At 44.2% G+C, this 24,721-nt stretch overlaps 2 protein-coding genes across 10 annotated transcripts in view; one reads left to right on the top strand and one right to left on the bottom strand.

Annotated features, from left to right (window-relative positions):
• Positions 1-24,721, bottom strand: part of MED26 (mediator complex subunit 26) — a 60,695-nt gene that overhangs the window by 10,952 nt on the left and 25,022 nt on the right. The gene's annotated exons all lie outside the window — the stretch shown is intronic.
• The window catches only part of LOC140903181 (uncharacterized), a 37,362-nt gene that overhangs the window by 11,341 nt on the left and 1,300 nt on the right, over positions 1-24,721 (top strand). For 3 of the 5 annotated variants that reach the window (XM_073324064.1, XM_073324063.1, XM_073324062.1), the window contains one exon: positions 1,147-5,695. The exons of the other annotated variants lie outside the window; for them this stretch is intronic. In XM_073324064.1, the coding sequence (XP_073180165.1) occupies positions 1,281-2,240 (960 nt within the window). In that variant the 5' untranslated portion in view covers positions 1,147-1,280 and the 3' untranslated portion in view covers positions 2,241-5,695. The remainder of the gene's footprint in view (positions 1-1,146; positions 5,696-24,721) is intronic. 5 annotated transcript variants of the gene reach the window in all.

Below are 24,721 nucleotides of genomic sequence, written 5' to 3'. Positions count from 1 at the left end.
CGCCCCCAACAGCATCCTTGACTTAACAGAAGAAAGGAACTCTGCCTTATATTCCCTCCCCCTTCCAGAAACACGGGATTCCATAAATTGTAATGCTGGCCCTGTCAATGATAAACATTTCAGAGAAAGCCAGCCAAATCTAAAGTAGCATTACTTTTCCTATAGTCTAGACAAGAAACTCCCAACCCACAGCCCATTGAGCACATGCTGATATGGAGAGCTGTCTGGTCATGTGGTGCTGCCTCTCCTTGTTTCCAACTGAGAAAGTCATAACAGCTGGGAGGAGAGGTAAAATGAAGAGCAAAAGTAGTCAATCTGATTAACTCTTTCCAAGAACACCACTCAAGACAAGTAATAAATAAATACATACTTTCCTATAACTTTTCCTGTGAGGAATTAATCTTGCTGTCATAGGAATATTATGCAGTTAATTGGGAGTTAAACTGGTACCCAAAAAATCTGAACATTATCTACACTATGAAAGAGCTTGGGAACCAGTTTAGACAGACTTTTCTAACAGCAATGGTGAAAACATAATTTCAGAGTTATTTTTAAGTATCACTTCACTGAATGCATTAGTTATACCAGAGATCGATATCTGTGTAAAACAGTAACTTCTCCATTGTACTTCCTGAATGAATTTTCATCAAACAATACTTTGAGAAAAATCTACATAAGTGACTCATTTTCACAGAGGGGTAGATACTGAGCAAAGTCTAAAAACCTCAACAAACCATAGTAAAGAGTTTAAAACCAGAAAGAGAAACAAGAAACACTATGCCCAGTAGGTGTCCTCCAATTATCACAGCAAGTAACAAATCTCTGCTTTATGAGCTCTAAACTCAGTCTCAAACACTTGGTATTCTCAGCACCAAAAATTCCAAAGCTATGCTACCTTACATATAGGTTAGGAAGGAGTTATTCTATAAATTTATATCACATTAACACACTTGGTGCCATGTTTTCAAATGGGCCTCAATGCAACCTTCATCTGTACATCTGCAGCTTTATGCATACACATCACATGTGCACAAACTTAGCATAAGTGAGATTGAAATGCTCAGGTGACAGTGTTCAAAAACAAATGCACTACAAAACCAATAATATTCTTGAGATACATCAATGATATTTTCATTCTCTGGACAGAAACTTCCTCAGATATCTACCACAACTTCAACAGCCTAAACTGCCCATCCATTTGACTTGCTCTAGAACACACCCACACTAGCATCAACTTCCTGGACACCACGATCAGCTTCAACAATGGAACCTGAGCCACTATGGATGTAGAAGCCCTCTACACCAACATTCCACACAAAGATGGACTACAAGCCATCAGGAACAGTATCCCCGATAATGTCACAGCAAACCTGGTGGCTGAACTTTGTGACTTTGTCCTCACCCATAACTATTTCACATTTGGGGACAATGTATACCTTCAAATCAGCGGCACTGCTATGGGTACCCGCACGGCCCCACAGCATGCCAACATTTTTATGGCTGACTTAGAACAACGCTTCCTCAGCTCTCGTCCCCTAACGTCCCTACTCTACTTGCGCTACACTGATGACCTCTTCATCATCTGGACCCATGGAAAAGAAGCCCTTGAGGAATTCCACCAGGATTTCAACAATTTCCATCCCACCATCAACCTCAGCCTGGTCCAGTCCACACAAGAGATCCACTTCCTGGACACTACGGTGCTAATAAGCGATGGTCACATAAACACCACCCAACACTGGAAACCTACTGACCGCTATGCCTACCTACATGCCTCCAGCTTTCACCCAGATCACACCACACGATCCATTGTCTACAGCCAAGCTCTACGATACAACCGCATTTGCTCCAACCCCTCAGACAGAGACAAACACCTACAAGATCTCTATCAAGCCTTCTTACAACTACAGTACCCACCTGCTGAAGTGAAGAAACAGATTGACAGAGCCAGAAGAGTACCCAGAAGTCACCTACTCCAGGACAGACCCAACAAAGAAAATAACAGAATGCCACTAGCCATCACCTTCAGCCCCCAACTAAAACCTCTCCAACGCATCATCAAGGATCTACAACCTATCCTGAAGGATGACCCATCACTCTCACAGATCTTGGGAGACAGGCCAGTCCTTTCTTACAGACAGCCCCCCAACCTGAAGCAAATACCACCAGCAACCACACACCACACCACAGACCCACTAATCCAGGAACCTATCCTTGCAACAAAGCTCGTTGCCAACTGAGTCCACATATCTATTCAGGGGACACCATAATAGGGCCTAATCACATCAGAGGCTCGTACACCTGCACATCTACCAATGTGATACATGCCATCATGTGCCAGCAATGCCCCTCTGCCATGTACATTGGCCAAACTGGACAGTCTCTACGCAAAAGAATAAATGGACACAAATCAGACGTCAAGAACAACATTCAAAAACCAGTCCGAGAACACTTCAATCTCTTTGGTCACTCAATTACAGACCTAAAAGTTGCAGTTCTTCAACAAAAAAACTTCAAAAAACAGACTCCAAGGAGAGACTGCTGAATTGGAATTAATTTGCAAACTGGATACAATTAACTTAGGCTTGAATAAAGACTGGGAGTGGATGGGTCATTACACAAAGTAAAACTATTTCCCCATGTTTATCTCCCCCCGCCCCATTCCTCGGACCTTCTTGTCAATTGCTGGAAATGGCCCACCTTGATTATCACTACAAAAGGTTTTTTTTCTCTCCTGCTGGGAATAGCTCACCTTAAGTGATCACTCTCATTACAGTGTGTACGGTAACACCCATTGTTTCATGTTCTCTTTGTATATAAATCTCCCCACTGTATTTTCCACTGAATGCATCCGACGAAGTGAGCTGTAGCTCACAAAAGTTTAGGCTCAAATAAATTGGTTAGTCTCTAAAGTGCCACAAGTACTCCTTTTCTTTTTGCAGATACAGACTAACACGGCTGCTACTCTGAAACCGTACACAAGAAACCCACAGATCGCCACACCTATCTTAACTGATCCAGTAACCATCCCAAACACACCAAGAAATCTGCTACACATAGCCAGGCACTCAGACACCATAGAATATGCTCTGAGGAGAAAGTCTGGGATACACACCTTAAACGACTTCTCTGGTGGAGTGTCCTTGTGTGGCGAAGTAGATCACATCATGGAATGGGCTACCCAAATGCCCAAAGAGAACCTGCTTCAATACAGAAATAAAAAACCCTTTGACCGCACAACCCTAATTGTCACCTATCACCCCACATTGGAACTCATACAGGGTATCAAACAAACGAAGAGGTTACTGACATGTAACTGGCGATTCTTTGAGATGTGTGGTCCCTATTCTGTATTCCACTGAGGGTTTACACATGCGCACCATGCTCCCAGAGTCAGAGAATTTGAAAGTAGTGTCTGTTGGTTTGAACATGTGCCTTAGCTGACCTCATGCTTCTGCTCAAGGTGACAAAGGGCAGGACAGACCTACCACATCTCCAGTTCCTTCTCCACTGTGAATCAGACAGATCCCCATAGTAAAGGGGAAGGAGGGCAGGAAATGGAATACACGTGGACTTTGAGAGTTAATGGCAAGACCCGCCACCTTCAAGGATAGAAGGTAGTCCAGGAGAAGGGGGATCCCCATCGATTCCATCAAAACTCCCTTTTGTTGGACCCAGGAAATGAAGCCTTTCCACTTAGCCTGTAAAAGTGTTTAGTGGATTCTTTCCTGCTGCTGGAGAGAATATTTCTCAGCTGTGCAAGACAGGTCCATCCTGAAGTTGATGCCCATCCAAATACCATGCTCTGAGATGGAGCACCTGTATATTGGGATGTCTGATCTCACGGTTGAACTATGTCAGCAGGTTGGAGAAGGTGAGGATAAGAATTGGTGGATGGTTGACATCTGAAGGAGACTGGGAAACCAGAACTGTCTGGGTCATGACCATCACTCTGTCTCATCAGATTTTATGGAGTACCCAAGGTAGGAGCAGCAGAGGAGGAAAGGCATAGTTGATTTGGTCGGACCCGGAGGGTAGTGGCAGAGACCTCCCTGGAGTAGTGTGTAGTGCATTTGAGGTTTATATGGGAGGCAAAGAGGTGTGTGGTTGGAAACCCCCATCAGGTGAAGATGTTTTGAACTACTGAATTGTGGAGTACCCATTTCTGGTAAATCACAAGACGTCTGCTGAGTGAATCCGTGAGCACATTCTGTGTCCCTGCAAGGTAGGGTGCAGACAGGAGGATCTGGTGAGTGACTCACTAATTCCAGAGATTGACTGCTTCTGTGCATAAAGCAGTCAATCTCGTGCCTCCATTTGTTGAGGAAGAAAACAGCAGTGGTGTTCTCTCATGTCGGACAACATGATGAGAATGGTTATGGGAGAAAGGATTGACATGCTTTCATTACAGCTCAGAGTTCCAGGGTATTGATATGCATCCTGGATTCTCAAGGAGACCATGTTCCCTGTGACATGTAATCATCCACATGCTCATCTATGTGCACTCCCCAGCCTATGAGAGATGCATTGATGATCATCATCTTGTCTGAGGACAATGAAGGAAGGAAACCTCTGTGCATATATGATGTGGGTCTGTCCACCACTGAAGGGTGAACAGTACCCTGGTGAGGACTGTCAGCATGAGGTCCATGATGTGACGTTTTGGCAAGTAAACCATCTGGAGCACATCTGGAGGCAATGAAGGTAGAGTCAAGCAAAGGCAGTCACCTATGTACACTAAGCCATGTGGCCAAGGAAGGATAGGCAAGTCCTGGCTGGTACGTGAACGCTCCTTACTGCTGTCAAGATTTCGGCGTAAGGCTTCATGAGCCACAAAAGTAAGGGGTACGCTGGGTCTCCCAGGATCATTGTGGGCATTTCCACACCCCCACTGGAATCTTCTGGTCTGGAAAGGAAATACCCGCTTGCAGCTTTCTATACAGACCTGAGTTCCTGAAGATGTATGCGTCATGAAGCTTCCCTGACCACCCCGCATTGATATCCATGAAATGACCCCATTGATTCACCTGTGCCTGGAGTACCACAGAGAAAAGACGGTTGCCTTTTCCGTAAGTGGTATTCTTCGAGATGTGTTCCTCATGTCCTTGCCACATGCACTAGTGCCGGAAGTTTTTCCTTGCAGCAGTATCCATAGGGGGACCAGCTCTGGCACCCTCTGGAATGGTGCCCACATGGCACGGTATGATGGCGCCCACCTTCAGTTCTTTCTTGCCAGAAATTCCAACAGTGGGGAAGGAGGGCGGGTTGTGGAATGGACATGAGCAACACATCTCAAAAAACACCAGTTATGGAAAAGGTAACTGTATTTTGTTCTTTGAGTGCTTGTTAATGTCCATTCCATATTAGGTGATTCCAAAGCAGTACCCTGGAGGTGGGAAGGAGTTCATGGACTTGTAGATTGCAACATAGCTCTGCCGAACGCAGCATCATCTCTGGCCTGTTGAGTGATGGCATAATGAGCTGTAAACGTATGAACAGAGGACCACATTGCGACTCTACAGATGTCCTGGATAGGGATGTGCACCAGAAGACCACCAAAGATGCCTGCGCTCTGACAATCAGCAGCAGCGGAACCCCCACCAGATCGTAACAGGTGCTTTTGCAGGGACTATTCACAGGGAGTTTCGAGAGGGAGTTCTCCAGGTGAAGGAGGAGCAAATATGGGACCCTTGGGGTAAGTGGCTGTCTGTAGTTTGTGTTTGGGGGTTACTTGCTGTGTGCTGAGCTTGTGTGTCTGTCTAACGGACTGTGTGCTGTGGCCAGCAGTTGGAAGCCATGAGCTTGTAAACAAGGTTTGAAATCTAGAAGCCTGTGTTCATTGGCTGAGCCTTAGTCAGGGGGCGGGGCTATCAAGAAGGCCAGGGCTTTATAAAGCAGTGAGCAAGTGACCAGGGACCGCTAACAGGGAGGTGGGAAGGGGGTGAGGTACACTTGCCATTCTTTAAAACCTTTAAACTAAACTATAATCAAAACTTCTTGATTTAAACAAAAACCTTATCATTAACCTAGGTAGCTGTAGGAGAAATGCAGGCAGAAGCCAAGCAGCAGAGTGGAGACTACCCTGTTTATTGTACTCAGTGTAGCATGATTATCTGCCCTGTGGGCGGGTGGCATGTGTGCATTCAGTGCAAGGAGCTCCTGGCCCTCAGAGACTGTGTATGGGCTTTGGAGGCCAGGGTGGCGGAACTGGAGGAGCTAAGGGAGGCAGAGAGGTATGTTGATGAGGCTTTCTGGGACACTGTAGATTTGTCCCACCTCCGGTCAGACAGCCCGTGTGCTGTTGAGGAGGATGAAAGGCCCAGAGAAGGAGAGCAGTCAACAGGAACCAAGGGAAACCTTCCCATAATTGGGACCCTCCTTCCAGATGATGTTGGGGTATCCTCTCGCACTGAAGTTACCTCTCCAGGGGAGGGAACTCCAGTCATTAGGAAAAGGCAGGTGTTAATGGGAGATTCGATCATTAGAAACATAGTTGGGTTTGTGATGTCCGGGAGAACTGTATGATGACTTGCCTGCTTGGTGCAAAGGTTGCAGATCTCTCGAGGCATCTAGATAAGACTTATGTGTAGTGCTAGGGAGGAGCCAGTGGTCATGGTACATGTAGGTACCAATGACATAGGGAAGGGTAGGAGAGACATCCTGGAGGCCAAATTTAGGCTGCTAGGAAAGAGACTAAAATCCAGGACCTCTATGGTGGCATTCTCGGAAATGCTTCCAGTTCCATGCGCAGGGCCAGGTAGGCAGGCAGAGCTTCAGAGTCTGAATGCGTGGATGAGACGATGGTGTAGAAAGGAGGGGTTTAGATTTATTAGGAACTGGGGAACTTTTGGGATAGGGGGAGCCTATACAAGAAGGATGGGCTCCACCTAAACCAAAGTGGATCCAGGCTGCTGGCACTTCACATTAAAAAGGTTGCAGAGCAGTTTTTAAATTAAGAGATGGGGAAAGCCAATTGCTGCAGAGGCGCATGTGGATCAGACAGAGACTTCTCTTAGAGGAGAGTCTATTGATAGAGATTCTCTAGGTTTTCGTTAGGAGGTAGGTACGGAAGAGGATAAAGTATGGGCCAGATCAGACGAGAAACATTCACAGAAAGAATCTGACCCATCAGAAAAGGTCAGAAAAATAAGCAGTGACAAGTTTTTAAAGTGCTTGTACACAAATGCTAGAAGTCTAAATAATAAGACAGGTGAACTAGAGTGCCTCGTGTTAGAGGACATTGATATAATAGGCATCACAGAAACCTGGTGGAGTGAGGACAAATCAATGGGACACAATCATTCCGCGGTACAAAATATATCGGAAGGACAGGTCGTGCCGGGGGGGAGAGACCAACACTATATGTGAAAAAAAATGTAGAATCAAACTAAATAAAAATCTTAAATGAATCCACATGTTCCATAGAATCTCTATGGATAGTAATTCCATGCTCTAATAAGAATATAACAGTAGGGATCTATTTTCGACCACCTGACCAGGTCAGTGATAGTGACAATGAAATGCTAAGGGAGAGTAAAGAGGCTATCAAAAAAACCCTAAATAATAGTGGGGGATTTCAGTTATCCCCATACTGACTGGGGTACATGTCACCTCAGGACGAAATGCAGATACAAAACTTCGATAGTTTAAAGGACTCCTTGGAGCAGCTGGTACAGGAACCCACAAGGGGAGAGGCAACTCTTGATTTAGTCCTGAGTGGAGTACAGGATCTGGTCCAAGAGGTAACTATAACAGGACCGCTTAGAAACAGTGACCAACATTTAACATTCCTGTGTGGGAAGAACACCTTAACAGCCCAACACTGTGGCATTTAATTTCAGAAAGGGGAACTATGCAAAAATGAGATGGTTAATTAAACAGAAATTAAAAGGTACAGGGACTAGAGTAAAATCCCTGCAAGCTGCATGGACACTTTTCAAAGACACCGTAATAAAGGCTCAACTTAAACATATACCCCAAATTAAAAAACACAGTAAAAACTAGAAAACAGCCACCGTGGCTTAACAACCATGTAAAAGAAGCAGTGAGAGATAAAAAGGCATCTTTTAAAAAGTGGAAGTCAAATCCTAGTGAGGTAAATAGAAAGGAGCATAAACACTGCCAAATTAAATGTAAAAATGTAATAAGAAAAGCCAAAAAGGAGTCTGAAGAACAGCTAGCCAAAAACTCAAAAGGTAATAGCAAAATTTTTTTTAAGTACATCAGAAGCAGGAAGCCTACTAAACAACCACTGGGGCCCCTGGATGATCAAGATACAAAAGGAGAACTTAAAGACAATAAAGTCATTGCAGAGAAACTAAATTAATTCTTTGATTCAGTCTTCACGGCTGAGGATGTTAGGGAGATTCCCAAACCTGAGCAGTCTTTTGTAGGTGACAAATATGAGAAATTGTCACAGATTGAAGTGTCACTAGAGGAGGTTTTGGAATTAACTGAGAAACTTAACAGTAACAAGTCACCAGGACCAGATGGCATTCACCCAAGACTTCTGAAAGAACTCAAATGTGAAATTGCAGAACTATTAACTATGGTTTGTAATCTGCCCTTTAAATCAGCTACTGTACCCAATGACTGGAAAATAGCTAATGTAACGCCAATATTTAAGAAGGGCTCTAGAGGTGATCCTGGCAATTACAGACCGGTAAGTCTAACATCAGAACCAGGCAAATTAGTTGAAACAATAGTAGAGAATAAAATTGTCAGACACATAGAAGAACAAATTGTTGTACAAAAGTCTACATGGTTTCTGTAAAGGGAGATCATGTCTTACTATCAGAGTTCTTTGAGCAGGTCAAACAAACATGTAGACAAGGGGGAATCCAGTGGACATAGTGTACTTAGATTTCCAGAAAGTCTTGACAAGGTCCCTCACCAAAGGCTCTTACGTAAATCAAGATGTCATGAGATAAGAGGGAAGACCTTTTCATGGATTGAGAACTGGTTAAAAGACATGGAACAAAGGGTAGGAATAAATGGTAAATTTTCAGAATGGAGAGGGGTAACTAGTGGTGTTCCCCAAGGGGTCAGTCCTTTCAACTTATTCATAAATGATCTGGAGAAAGGAGTGAACAGTGAGGTGGCAAAGTTTGCAGACAATACTAAACTGCTCAAGATAGTTAAGACCAAAGCAGACTGAAGAACTTCAAACAGATCTCACAAAACTAAGTGATTGGGCAACAAAATGGCAAATGAAATTTAATGTGAATAAATGTAAAGTAATGCACATTGGAAAAAATAATCCCAACTATACATACAATATGATGGGGGCTAATTTAGCTACAACCAATCAGGAGAAAGATCTTAGTCATTGTGGATAGTTCTCTGAAGACATCCACGCAGTGTGCAACGGCAGTCAAAAAAGCAAATGGGATGTTAGGAATCATTAAAAAAGGGATATAGAATTAGATGGAGACTATCTTATTGACCTTATATAAATCCATGGTATGCCCATATCTTGAATACTGTGTACAGATGTGGTCCCCTCATCTCAAAAAAGATATATATACACTGGCATTAAAAAAGGTTCAGAGAAGGGCAACTAAAATGATTAGGGGTTTGGAACGGGTCCCATATGAGGAGAGATTAAAGAGGCTAGGACTTTTCAGCTTAGAAAAGAGGAGACTAAGGGGGGATATGATAGAGGTGTATATAAAATCATGAGTGGTGTGGAGAAAGTGAATAAGGAAAAGTTATTTACTTGTTCCCATAATATAAGAACTAGGGGTTACCAAATGAAATTAATGGGTAGCAGGTTTAAAACAAATTAAAGGAAGTAGTTCTTCACTCAGCGCACAGTCAACCTGTGGAACTCCTTGCTTGAGGAGGTTGTGAAGGCTAGGACTGTAACAGGGTTTAAAAGAGAACTGGATAAATTCATTAATGGCTATTAGTCAGGATGGGTAAGGAATGGTGTCCCTAGCCTCTGTTTGTCAGAGGGTGGAGCTGGATGGCAGGAGAGAGCTCACTAGATCATTACCTAGTAAGTTCACTCCCTCTGGGGCACCTGGCATGGGCCATTGTCAGTAGACAGGATACTGGGCTGGATGGACCTTTGGTCTGACCCAGTATGGCCATTCTTATGTTCATGAGGTAATCCAATTGGAAATCCTCTGTGAGGACACCAGGTGACCCTTCATCCTATCTGCTGCTAGAGTGAGTGTCGATTCCATTAGGAGCGCTCTTAGACAGATATCGAGATCCTTCTTCCTAGGTTTGAAGGACTTGCAGATATGGCATCTTGTCACATCACTTATATGCCCTAAGAGCACTCCTAATGGCGTTGGCACTCACTCCGGCAACAGATAGGATGAAGGAACCCCTGGAGTTGCCAGCTGCCATACAGCAATCGCCACTTGCTTTTCCACCACGGTGGCAGCTCTCATTTTGGTGTCTTTGCTCTGCATACCATTCCAGGAAGATGGCTTTGCACATCCAAATGTTCTGCAGCCACTGCCTGTCATCCATGCATCACGATGCGATCCCACCATTCAATGCTTGTTTTCCGAGCCCAGTACTGACATTCCATGTGCAACTGCTCTGTCAATGCCAACATCAGTCCTGAATTGTTTCTTTCCACAGCACACAGCAGGGCAGGTATCACAGATTCATTATCAGATTCACAGCTCATGAAATAACATGGCTGATCCTGCAATATGTTCATAACGCTCATCACAAAACTGGACAGCATACTTTCAGGCAGAGATGGCGGGCACACAGTTTACAGGGGCTGCTGAAAAATGGAACAAAATGTAGTTGGAAGCCCATGGAATAATGGAACAGTGAGAACTGCATCCTGGGACGGTGAGCCTGCCCCCATGTTGCACTGCAATCCATTCCCAGAACTACAAGCAGCAGAAGGTGACAAGTTGCACAGTGGGATAACTACCCACGATGCGCTGCTCAACGGTGGGTGGACCTGCTCCACCGACACAAGCAGCGTTGTGTAAACATGCTCAAGCAATGTAGTTACAGTGGATTATGATTGTTGACTTAACTCCATCATGTAGACATAGCCTCAGTGTCATTAATCACTGCTCCAGCTCTTCATCAGGTCCCAGCAGTGCCTCAGCAGATATCGTGTGCATATCTAACCCTACTTTCCAATCAGGTCCGGTTTAACTGTGCAGAATTTTGAGTCTGCAGCTTCAGGCACTTTGGCACCCAATTTCCTGCAGTGCCTGCCCTCAGCTGCAGTTTTGGTGTCTGTGTTTCACTTCAATGGGCTGCTGTTTCTTGATGCTCGGGCACCTGGATTGTTCTCAGTGCCCTGGTGCCCAAGATACAGCAGTTCAGCACCACACAATTTTTTAGGCAACCTTAAGGCTACTTGGTGCATTGGCACCTGCTCTACTATTTCAGCACCAGTTTTCTCAAGGTTCTTATAAAATAAGATTAGTGCACTAGCTATTCCAGGTCCCTGTTGACAGAATAATTCTGGGGAATTTCTAGACATCAGAATACACAAAGCATCTTTAGGCTTTGGAAAACTGGGTATCTTCCCTCCTAATAAGTTTTATCTGAAATGAGTCATGTTGAGTAATTATACTCAATGTGCCCTCCAGACCAACAATCTGAGTGACTGTTTTTTACAATTACTGGTAATCCCCAAACATTACAAGATTTAAGTGACTGTCAAACTGATGGAGAGAGAGGCCATACATCTATTAAAAAGTTAATAGAAGGAGTCTGATAATGCAGGTGTGCACATGAAGCTGGCAGAAAAGAGCATTTTGACAGGGAATATCCAGTAGCAACTCTTTTTAATTAGGAAAAAACCCAAAGAAATAAACAGAGGCCACTTCGGGGATTCCACATACACTCTCACCTCCAGCATTCTGACAAAATAAAAGAAACCCTATTACAAAAATCTCCTAGAACCACAAAAATATGTAAAAAAGCACTCTTGGATATGAGGCACCAATGCCACCAGCTCTATGCATGCCTTCCATATACTAAAGGCAGCAGAATGTCTCTCTTCTGAAAGCCCCCGTGGCCAGGTGCAACAGATTTTGTTTTTGTTAAGAACCATGAGAAAATTTCTTTCCATACCTTGTGGAACAACAGTTCACTAAAAACAACCACCATCTTGTGGAATCCTTAATAAAACCATATTCACCTAATTCTAAACTATAATACGGAATGTGCAGGCTCTTAATTGTCAGTGTCAGACCTAATGCCAAATTGCACATGGCAAGGAGACCTGCCAAAGATGAGCAGCCTGCTTAGAAGTACCATCTCTACAACAGGAAGTCCATCCTTTGGAGACAATAGCACATTAACACTGCATGACTTCACAATTAGAACATTGATTTCAAAGGAGTATATCAGGCTAACATATCAGAGCATAAACCTTCAAGAATATAAACATTTATACAATAAGATTTCCCCAGAAAATAAATATTGTAAGCAATAGCTAATAAGCACGTGGAGTAAGTACTAACTTTCACTTATGAGAACTCAGATTTCCTTCAAAATTTCACATGTACAATTAATTCACTCTGAAGTCTCACCATTTGCCAAATTTACTTTAAAGCGAATCGTGTTTCTAGAAGTTGTAAAAACTAAATTAAAAATGTAGAAATCAGAAATTCCAGTTTAAGACTGAGAATTAAATTCTTCTTCCTAACAGGAATTAAATTCCAAGGCTTAGTAAGATGTAAACACAGTTGTTAAACCCCTGAACACAGGGCTCCTACTAGAGACACCAAAACCCCACAGCTACCACCATATTTAAATACTTGCTTGCTTGTTAGATGAAATGGTTTTGCTAACTTCAGCCATATACATTGACATGCCATGAGAAACTGTTCTAGTTTGAAAAACAGCAGCCCAGATAACAGTCTGCTGTTCAGAATGTTGTATTATTGTTTACATACCAGATAAAACAATAAAATGAACTGGCAAGGGACTTTAACAATCTGGGTCTCTGTAGAAACTGCAAGAGTATATAGTTGCATAATTCAGCTGCCTCAATAACTTATAGGTGGTTTTATTGCCTATTTCCCTCAGCCTATGACTGCCACTTTCCCTCCCTGCCAAAACTACTCCCATTTACATAGCCAGTTCTTCTAACTCCTCTTCTGCAAAGCTAAAGAACTTCTACTGCTTGTCCTTATCCTGTGTTTTAAAGCTTGATAGCCACGTGGATCGTGCACACAAAAGTTTATTGGAGGAGGCAAACATCTGTGTTGAGCCACTTTCAACAACCCATTCAATGTCATAGTCCATGGACTATGACAGAATGCAAATCTGATCTATTTATTCCACAATATCAGTCTCTAGCAGTTAAACTCATTAATCACACTTCTGAATTTACAAAAAGGAGTACTTGTGGCACCCTAGAGACGAACCAATTTATTTGAGCGTAAGTTTTCGTGAGCTACAGCTCACTTCATCAGATGCATTCGAAAGCTTATGCTCAAATAAATTGGTTTGTCTCTAAGGTGCCACAAGTACTCCTTTTCCTTTTGCGAATACAGACTAACACAGCTGCTACTTTGAAACAGGTTAGGAGGTTAAACGATGCATACAATGAACATGCAGCGTAAACTAGAATGTTACCTATAGCGCATACCAAATAGGTAAGTTAGCAAGTTGGCAACATGATTTTGACATTGAAATCAGTTGCAAGGGCACTAATCTATTAATTCCCCTTTCCACCCACTATCACGAAGTTGTCTAAAGATAGGATATGCATAAGATACTATTCATGTCAGTAAGATGATCATGTACTACACTACTCTTAATTTATGAAGTTTTACTTCTTACAGTTTGGATTTTTGGGGGAAAGGGTGGGGCCTCAATCTTGTGGTGGAGTTCAAATCTTCATCATTATAGAAAGATGCCCTTAAAAAGCCTGAATCAGCAACTCCAACAACAACAGACGGGTTGTAAAACTAAACAGTCAACTCATTACTAGGGCCCTACCAAATTTACAGTCATAGGATTTTTAAAATCATAAATTTCATATACTTAAATCTGAAATAGTGTTATTGTAGGGGTCCTGACCCAAAAGGGTGTTGGGGGGGTGTGGTTCCGCAAGGTTATTGTAGGGGCGGGTCTTAGTATTGCCACCCTTACTTCTGTGCCTCCGCTGGTAGCCGCAGAGCAGCAGCTGCGAACACCACCGCCAACAGCAGTGCAGAAGTAAGGATGGCACGGTATGGTATTGCCACCCTTAGTTCTGTGCTGCTGCTGGCGGGGCGCTGCCTTCAGAGCTGGGCATCTGGCCAGCACATGCTGCTCTCCAGCCACCTAGCTCTGAAGGCAGCACAGAAGTAAAGCATGACCCCCCTTCCATAACCTTGCACCCCCCGCAACCCTCTTTTGGGTCAGGACCTCCTGTTTGAGAAATGCTGGTTTTCTCCATGAAATCTGTATAGTATAGTGTAAAAGTACACAAAAGACCAGATTTCACGGGGGGGACACGGACAGACACCAGATTTCATGGTCCATGACCAGATTTTCCCGGACATGAATTTGATAGGGTCCTACTTATTACCTTTGAATTGTGAGTTAATTTAAGCACTAAGTTTGAAAGTTATCCATTTGTAGTATCTTCCATGGCTAAGTATTTAATAAGAGGTCAGCGACCTTCCATCCACAGTAGTTTGGTGCACTACATGAAATGCATTCGGGAGCTCAGAGTTTCTAGTGGTGCAGGTGTCCACGGTGCATGACCACAACAAATGACACCTTTGTTGGCTGTGTCAGCAGAGGTTGGAGGAACAAATAGGCACAAAAGCTACTGTACTTATCCCTAGAATTAAACCCTACATGTTAAAGCACATGGAGAAGTTTGTACAGATTGTGCTGCTCTATAGTGAGACATGGTAACATTCCCCAGAGTTGACATATATGGCACTGTAATGGGTTGGCACCTGCCTCTCACAAGCACTTCCTTCCTCTGGCTGATGGTGCCTGCGATCTCTCAGTTCTTCTCAGCAAGGTGGCACCTACCTCTTGCGAGCACCCACCTCCAGCTGATACATGTCTCAGCAGGTATTCAGCGACTCCGTCCTCTGGCTGAGCCACCCATACTATCTCTGTAGCCCTTCGGGCTCAAGTCTTCAAAAGTCTGACCAACAGGGACTCTCTCAGTACACTAGTTGGCCAGCTTACATGTGAAGGTTCCTGCTCTGGGATGGAGAAGCACCCCCAGGGCTTCCTCCCTGGAGGCTCTTCGCCTGCCCTTTAGTCCTCTGACTCAGTCTAGATTAGCCCCCTTCCAAGGGAAGGTGTTAACAGTTCTATGTAGAGTCCCTTCCCTGGGCCTGCCTTAAATGAGTCCTGGCAGCCACACATACGCTATTCCCTCACTTCCCTGGTCCCTGCCAGCAACTACCTGCCTTATGCCTTGCAGCCAACCAGCCAGGAGTACCTGTTGCTCCCCCGGTCCCTGCTAGCAGACTGCACTCACTCTGGCCCTGCAGCTCCTTTTATATGAGCCTGCTGGGCCCTCATTGGCTACTCCCTGTGCCTCTCTGATTGGCTGCTTCCTCTGCAACCACTCTAGCCCATTTGTAGGACCTCTGCACTTCTCCTGTCCTGGGATGGGTATGGCAGGACCCTGAGGTGTCCAGTAGGAGGCCTTTGGGCCTAGTCCACCCCACCACAGGCACCTTTCAAGATCAGCATTGAAAATATACTTCCCAAACAAGGATTTTTTTGGCAAGTAGGAACCCCATGAAAAGACACTAAGTTATTTGTAATAAATTAGATCAGATTCAAGCAAAAAAGACTGCATCATCACTGAAGATGCTTTGGAAATTTCATTAAAGACTATGACAGATTAAATGATTGAAGGGTTAACCTTTCCAATATTTACACAAATTTAGATGTCTTCTGAATAGATACCTCTCTAATCACCAAGCACTAGAAACAAGATTGGCCGTGGCAGTGTATTTCTATCTATTCCCAAGCAGAAAAAAGTCTATTCAGTACAGCAATTCTTGTTCTAAATTAGATCTCGTCAAAGTGATACAGTCTGTCTTGGATAATTGCTTGTATGTAATTATAAAAGGCTGTGGACTATGAAAACTGAGCAAGAAACCTTTCAGCTTGCAATTCATCATCTGATACAAATATTTTGTTCCTAGCACAGAGTTCTGAAGGAGAAAAAAGTTCAAACCCATTCTGGTATTTAAAGTTAAGGCAGTAAAGAGTCTACTAGATGGTGACAAAAGTAGCTTTTTTGAAGGGGGCTGAAAGGGATTGCGGAGATAGGAAATTATTTCAAAATTGTAAGCAGGACTCTCTGATCCTCTTGCTATGAATTGACTACTCATCAGCTGTAAAAATGATGAGAATGTAGGCAAGAGACTAAGGCTGTACTGCACATCTTACAGCGGCACAGCTGTGCTGTTACAGCAGTGCCACTGTAAGGTATGCAGCATATCCGCTCTTTGTTGGCAGGAGAGAGCTCTAGTCAAAAAATAAAACCACCCCCAATGAGGGGTGGTAACTTTGTAGGCAGGACAAAGGGCTGTCCGCACCAGCACTTTTTGTCAGTAACACTTTTGTTGGTCAGGGGTGTGGTTTTTTTTTCCCTCATGCCCCTGACCAACAAAAGTTTTACCGACGAAAGTTCCGTGTAGACATTGCCTAAGGCCTGATCTACCCTAGAAAATTAAAGGAGGACTTGTGGCACCTTAGAGACTAACCAATTTATTAGAGCATAAGCTTTCGTGAGCTACAGCTCACTTCTTCAGAAGCTGTAGCTCACGAAAGCTTATGCTCTAATAAATTGGTTAGTCTCTAAGGTGCCACAAGTCCTCCTTTTCTTTTTGCGAATACAGACTAACACGGCTGTTACTCTGAAACCTAGAAAATTAGGTTGTTATAACTACATCACCACTCAGGGGAGTGAAAAATCCACACCCCTGAGCAACGCAGTTAAACCAACCAAACCTCCTGTGTAGACAACACTAGGTCAACAGGAAAATTCACCTGTGGACCTAGCTACCACCTCTCAGGGAGAAGCCCTCCTGCTGGCATAGACAGTGTCTTCACTGAAGAGCTGAAGTTGCACAGCTGCAGCAGTGGGAGCGGGTGGGTGGGTGGGTGTGTAAACAAGCCCTAATAGTGCAGCAAACTACACTAGTTTTAGTGATAGAATCACAGGACTGGAAGTGACCGAGAGGTCATCTAGTCCAGTCCCTGCACTCAGGGTCAGTATCAGCTAGACCATCCCTGACAGGTGTTTGTTTATTCTAGTGCTTAACCACCCTGACAGGTAGGAAGTTTTTCCTAATGTCCAACCTTAACCTCCCTTGCTGCAATTTAAGCCCATTGCTTCTTGTCCTATCCTCAGAGGCTAGGAACAACAATTTTTCTCCCTCCTCCTTGTAACAATCTTTTATGTGCTTGAAAACTTATGTCCCCTGTCAGTCTTCTCTTTTTCCACACCAAACAAACTCAATTTTTTCAGTTTTCCCTCATAGGTCATGTTTTTTAGATCTTTAATAATTTTTGTTGCTCTTCTCTGGACTTTCTCCAAATTGTCAACATCGTTCCTGAAATGTGGTGCCCAGAACTGGACACAATCCTCCTAATCAGCATGGAGTAGAGCAGAAGAATTACTTCTCAGGTCTTGTTTACAACACTCCTGTGAATACATCCCAGAATCATGTTCACTTTTTTTGCAACAGTGTGTTGACTCTCATTCAGCTTGTGGTCCACTGTGACCCCCAGAACCCTTTACGCAGTACTCCTTCCTAGGCAGTCATTTCCCATTTTGTACGTAACCTATGAAGCGTGCTCACTCTGTTCGACAGCATATGTATAAATAACATCAAAATTCATCAATTAAACCTGAACACAGATGGCTACACATTCTATTAAGTTTACATTCTCAACTCAGTTCAGCTATATCTCATTACTAGTATAGTAACTCCAAGTACTCTAATTCAGAGGTGGGCAAACTATGGGCCGCATCTGCCCCATCAGACCTTTTAATATGATCCTCAAGCTCCCGCCAGGGAGCAGGGTCACGGGCTTGCCCCGTGCCGCACAGCTCCGAGAAGCACCAGCATGTCCCCACTCCGGCTCCTACATGGAGGGGGAGCTAGGAGGTTCCACATGCTGCCCCCCACCACAAGCGCAAACCCTGTAGCTCCCACTGGCCAGGAATCGCGGCCAATGGGAGCTGCGGGGGCAGCGCCTGCAGACAGAGCAGCACGCAGAGCTGCCTAGAGCCTGCACCCCTGACCTCCTCCCACGTCCCAACCCTGCCTCAGCCCTGTTCTCCCTCCCGCCCTCCGAACCACTCGATCCCAGCCCAGAGCCCCCTCCTGCACCCCAAACCCCTCATTCCCAGCCACATGGCAGAGCCCGCACCCCCAGCCAGAGCCCTGACCACCACCACCACCACCACACACACACACGCACCCTGCCCCAGCCCGGAGCCCCCTCCTGCACTCCAAACCCCTCAGTCCCAGCCTGGGGCCCCATCCCCGGCCACACACCGACCTTGTCTCCCAGCCCAGAGCCCCCTCCTACACCCTGAACCTCTCATTTCTAACCCCAGCCTGGAACCCACACCTCCATCCCAGAACCCATACCCCAACCCCCTGCCTCAGCCCAGAGCCCCCTTCCATATTCCGAACCCCTCTGTTACACCTCCAGCCCCCTCCTGCACATGAAGTCCCACCCCAGAGTCCACACATCCAGCTGGAGCCCTCACCCCCTCCCACACCTCAACCCTCAATTTGGTGAGCATTCATGGCCCACCATACTATTTCCATACCCAGATTTGGCCCTCAGACCAAAAAGCTTGCCCACCCGTGATCTAATTAATCCAAATCTCCTTCTGGGAGACCAAAATCCTAGGAAAGACTAGCTTGAAAGGGAGAGTGTCAAATGTATGACTATTGGACTGGATCAGAGTTTTTGGCACATGAATTGTCATCTTTACTGCCAGGACCAGGCAGAGGGATCAGTAGGTAAAACACCATCCAAGCACCAGTTAAACCACCCACAAACTCAGGCTGACTGAACAGCTGCAATTGCACACGGTAAATTTCACATGCTTCTGTTGAATATAATTGGAGTATCTCACAATAAGGAAATGTATTTAAAAGAATAAGAATGACCGCTTGAATTCTGATATATCAAGACTGTAATCCAAACATTATCTGGACATAGTGTTAATTTTTCATCTTTGAGACCTCTATATGAGGTTTATTCTTGGGTAAGTTATTAAATTCACAGGGATGAACAACTCCATTTCACCAACATAATATTTAATTTGGAACACTTTTTTTAATTAAAAGTAAAAGCCCAACTGATCTACAGAAAGACAATTGATTTTAGGTTTCTTGATTTCGATTTGCTATGGTCTCAGTGCTCTTTACAGTAAAAGGAAATTACTTGTCCTGTGTGTGTATTCTATCAGAAGTCTATAGTTAAGTCTCATTATGGGAATCACTACCATGCAATCAGTTTGACTCCCTTCTCCAGCTTCAGCAGTTGATACTCAGCTGACAAGCACTGTTTTCTCTGTTGAGAGCAAAATATCCCAAAGTGACAGCATTCCATTTCATCTGATCAGCAAAGAAATCACTGACAGTTCAGTCATTTTCCGCCACCACTACAACAAAAGCAAAGCTAGACTCTGTTAGCCAGGCTGTGTATGAGAAAGTTAGAAAAACCAACTAGAGAGAATAATTTTGGAATCATTTGCTTAACCCTAATGAACCCTAGGGAGTAATCAGAGATTTAAAATTATGCAAGCTTGCATTTAAGAATCTGATGGCTCCTACAGTTCTCTAAAACTCTCTCAGGAATCTAATTCAGTCCTTTTTTTTTTTTTTTTTTGCAATTCACTGTATTTCTATCAAGTGTTGCCCATTTGAGCTATAACTACTGGAGTTATGTCTTTGAACAAGTATCAAAGAGTCCAACTAATGTCACCTAGATTAGGGATGTAAATATTGCTTTAAAAAGTACTTGTTTCAACTATTAAAATTATATCAGTTAATCGTTTAATCATTAACAAGTTCACAGGGGGGGGGCCCCCCGCGGGCGGACGACGACACCCTGCTGTCTCTCCTCTGAGGTGGAGCAGAGCATGCTGGGGATTGTTTGTATGCGCATGGCTGTGCGCCTTGCTCTGATCCCACCACTCACTCTCCTAGTTACTAGATGCTGCCTAATGCAGCTAGTTTAGCAGATTGCTGCCAGGAAAGATCCAACTGTTCTGGTAGATCCAGTGATTCACGGGCAGATCCGCTGCTGCAGCCAGCAGCCGGGGGGGCGGGGGGGGAGGGAGGGAGGGAGAGAGAGAAGAGGAGGAGCGGGTTTGCCGGGCTGCCCCCAGCAGGGGCCTCTCTGCCAGGCACAGGCTGCTCCAGCAGTGCCCCAAGCTGTGAGAGCATGACAAACTCCAGCACCCCCCAGGTATTATTACAGCGTTTTTAATGCGCACATTAGGTATTACATCGTGAAATGATTTTACCAATGTTTTAAACATTAAACTGTAATATATGAATAGTAAGACTAATACTTATCGGTTAACCATTTAATATTTTACATCCCTAATCTAGATGATGTAGAGTTCTTATTTCTGTCCACAATATCCAATGGTGCAAAATGTGCAAGCAGTCACACAGAGAGCTAACTTGTCCAAGTACACACTTGGCTATTCCAGACTGTCCCTTTTCTCTACTACTCAAGTTCATCCCTCACTAGAGCCACACAATGAAAAAGCTGGTTATTCTGACAGAGCTAGTTATCCATTAGATCTGTCTGCTTTTTGGATATTCTATTTTCAAATTAGTTCCTTAAAAAGAGCAAGACGAGGAATAGTTAAATCTTAAGAGACTGGATGATCAAGTGGGGCTACACTACTGGCTTCAATACATATGACTGGGCAGATAACCTCAAAATATGAAGCATCTCCTGCAATGCCAGCTGTCTGAGTGTGAATGCTGTTCCAGTGACCTGGCAGAGTGCAATGATCACAGGCAATCACATGTGCACAAATGTAGCAGGAAGCAGTATGACGACATGACAAGAACTACAGAAGTTTTGTAATCTCTATGAAAGAGGCATCAAAGTAGCAGGAAAGAAGTTTATGCATACTACTGCTGACACCCTAGCACAGCGTTCTTCATTGCAAGGCCCCTGAGCCAGTGGCGGCGCCCATCTACCTAAAGGGCCATGCAGCAGGGACCTGGAGAGGAGAGAGGTGGGGGGTGGGAGGGAACTGGGGAGGGGAGCAAGTTGGGGCTTGCAGGGCTGCTGTGGGCCTCTCCCCCGGCCCTGGAGCTCCCTGCTGCCAGCAGGGAAAGAGAGGGCCCCTTCCCCCAGAGCCCCGTGCTGCCTGCTGGCAGGGTGAGAGAGAAAGGACCCCTTCCCCAGAGCTAGCTGCTGCCAACAGGGAGAGGGTTGGGGTGAGTCCTCTGGCTGCAGCCAGGGGCAGCCTGCCTACACCCCAAACTCCTAATCCCCAGCCCCACCCCAGAACCCTCACCCCCCGCATCCCAACCCTCTGCCCCAGTAATGAGACCACCCTGAACCCCTCACCCCACCATCTGCCCTACCCTGGGCCACCTTCCACACTCTGAATCCTCTCTGCCCCATCCCACGTGGCTCTCACATTGAAGGATTTTTGCCAAAGTGGCCCCCACTTCAAAAATAGTGAAGAGCACTGCCCTAGCATCTCAAAGAATGATCAGGCCTGTTACCCTTGCTCCTCAGAAACAACTACCCTCTTGTCTGGAGGGAGGGAAGAGATATTTGTTTATAAGTGAGACATGAAAGAGATAAGGTGGGTGAGGTAATATCTTCTATTGGACCAACTTCTGTTGGTGAGAGCATGCCCAAGCACTGAATGACTCCTCCAATACAGATTTGCAATATATGGATCCATCACAAGTCTGACTCTCCTACAGAATCAAAATGTTTGCATGTGAGTATAAATAGTTTGACATTAAAAAAAACCACTCTGGAAACCATGTGCAAGTGCCCTCAACTGGTATTTTGTGGCAATGCAATAAACTGAATGTGACTAATCGATAGTCAACTGGAAACAAAAATAATTTTAAGATAAGAAGTTCTCAGATCTTCAGCATGCCAACTAAGACAGGATACTGAGTAATGGCAATGATAAACAATAGGATTCTGTATCATAAGCCTCAGTGTGTAGCAGGGCAATTTTCAAACTGCCCCATAACATTAAAAACAGGTATCAATAAAGTGTCTACATACGAATGACAGTACTTAGGTATTGCATGGTTAAGAGATTTAACAGTAGTAAGATACTGACTCTCACTGCGAAGTCCCTGGTTTGATTTACTGGTACTAATAGCATCTAATAGCAGTTCAGTGACCTATTGTGCAATAAGTTGGTGATCTCTTAATACAGTTGGTGATGGGCTTGTCTCACTTATGTCCCTCATTCCACTAATGAGCATCAGACAAAGAAAGAGAATGGAAAGTTCCTCTGTTAAATCTAGTGCATTAGAGTAAGAGAGGGGGGTCACTGCTGGAGCATTTGTGGGAAAATGTGTCTCTCAAGGATGGTCCAGTAGTAAGAACACTAGCTTAGGACTTCCAGCAGACTTCCTGTGTGACCCTGGGCAAGTCACTTAGCCTCAGTGCCTCATTTGTAAAATGGGGATAACAGTCCTGCCTCACTGGGGTGTTTTGAGAGGATAAATACATTAAAGATTATGAGACACTCCAATACTATGGTGATGGAGCCATATACAAGTACCTAAAATAGATAAACTAGAAATTTAAAAAGGAAGTAAAACAGGTGGGCTACAGAACTTCAGAATAAAAGTGGCAAGCAGTGAGAAACAGAGCCTTGGAGGCAAGGACAAGACTTTGGATTTAACAGTACTCAGTTACACCTCATCGGTGAGGAAATGGAGATTGAACAACAAGGCCAAGAACAAACCTTAAGTCCACATTATCTTATTGCATACCCATGTTGGTGAATCTGGCCACTTTCTGTAGCAGGTTCTCTTGACACATACTGACTGAATGACAAAGTCATGTTCAGTAGGGGACAACTACAAAATTATAGGGTCAAGATATACACCAGAGTTCTAAAAAAAAAAATGAATTCCACTGCTCTTAATGGGTATATCAAATATATTCCTTCCCAGATATCAATGTTCTTTTAACATTAATCAGAGCATTTATCCTGAAATCTGCCAAAACAACTAAATGTAAGAAAGATCTTCAGAGTTATGGGCATAATTTGGGAGGCAAAGGGAAATAGACCATTGTATACAGCCACTCCGACTTGCTCCACTCCCCTAACCTCAGGTAACCTTCACTCGGCCAAGCTTCTCCCTCAACATCTCCTGACCATGCTGCAGGTACAATCCCTCTCTCCGCTCACCGACCCTCTGCTTGAGCCAGTTGCTGCCTGCCCTGCAGCACAAGGAGCCAAGTCAGAGTGGGAGATGGAACTACAGTGGGAGAATCATAGGACTGGAAGGGACCTGGAGAGGTCTTCTAATCCAGATCCTGCACTCAAGGCAGAGCTAAGTATGTTACAGAGTTAGACCATCCCTGACAGAAGACAGCTTGCACTCTATAGCTTGTATTCTAGCTACAGATTTGCTAAAGTCTTTCTCCCTGCCCCCCACCTTTTTGAGAAGTTACTTTTATCCTCACTGAAGTATGGGTTGTTTCTTCCTCAGCATCCCACCTACTCAAGTACTTTGTTTTCTCAAAATAGTGCCTCATTATTTTAAACTGTTCCATCTGGTTTGGGTTATTTCTCCTTCCCCTACAAGCAAGCACAATTATTCCATGGATAGCCAGCTATTGTCAAGGCCATTCAGTAGCATGGCCATTAACAGGTTCTTGAGAACAAAATGAGCTCTCCCCTCAACCTCTTTGCCAAGAAAAGTATCATTTCTTGGAGGGTTGTAAACCCAACCCTTCCCCTCAGCAGTGTACAGCCACCAAAGTGGTTTATTTTATTTACCAGCAAGTTTCACTACAGCAAAGCTGTCATGCAATACAGTTACAACAGGACAGAGTGCCATAAAGGAGCTCTATATACTGATCTGCATTATGTAAAATAATAAAAAAAATACCTTTCAAAGTTGGGGCTTGGTGTGCACTAAGTTAAAAAAAATCAATTATTTCAAATCAGATTACCTGTTCAGTGTAATCTAATGCCAAACATGAAGTGACAATTCCCACTTTGGAAAGTCCCTGATGTCATAAAATATCAAGAGACTAACACCACCACGTGGCTCTTATATAGCACTTTTCATTATTTTTACAAAGGAGGTCAATATCATCCCCATTTCAAGATGGGGAAACTGAGGTACAGGGAGGTTAAGTGACTTGCCCAAATTCACTCATTAAGACCAGTGGCAGAGTTTGGAACAGATCCCAAGTCTCCTGAAAGCTGCTTTGTCTGTGGACTAAATATTATGCCAATTAAAAAAACAATTATGTCAGAATTTAAAAGACTGAATGTCTTCCACTAGCATTAAGGTGAGAATAGCCTATTTACATGAAGTATGCAGGGATAGCCATACAAAGTATTTTTTTAAAATTAATTTTCTACCCACCTCAATTTCATTTGAAAGAACAAAAAACCCATTTTCTTTTCCACTATCCTCCTCACAAGAGAGAGAGAGTCAAACTGCATTTTCCCTAAGCAAGGGTATTGGGACAAGATATGAATATTACGGGGAGATCTAGCACAGTGACTACAAAGAAAGCC

This window comes from Lepidochelys kempii, chromosome 25 (genome assembly GCF_965140265.1).
Source record: "Lepidochelys kempii isolate rLepKem1 chromosome 25, rLepKem1.hap2, whole genome shotgun sequence".
In the NCBI taxonomy this organism is placed as follows: Eukaryota; Metazoa; Chordata; order Testudines; family Cheloniidae; genus Lepidochelys; species Lepidochelys kempii.
The sequence above is the reverse complement of the archived record's forward strand: the minus strand, read 5'-3'. Positions and strand labels throughout refer to the sequence as shown.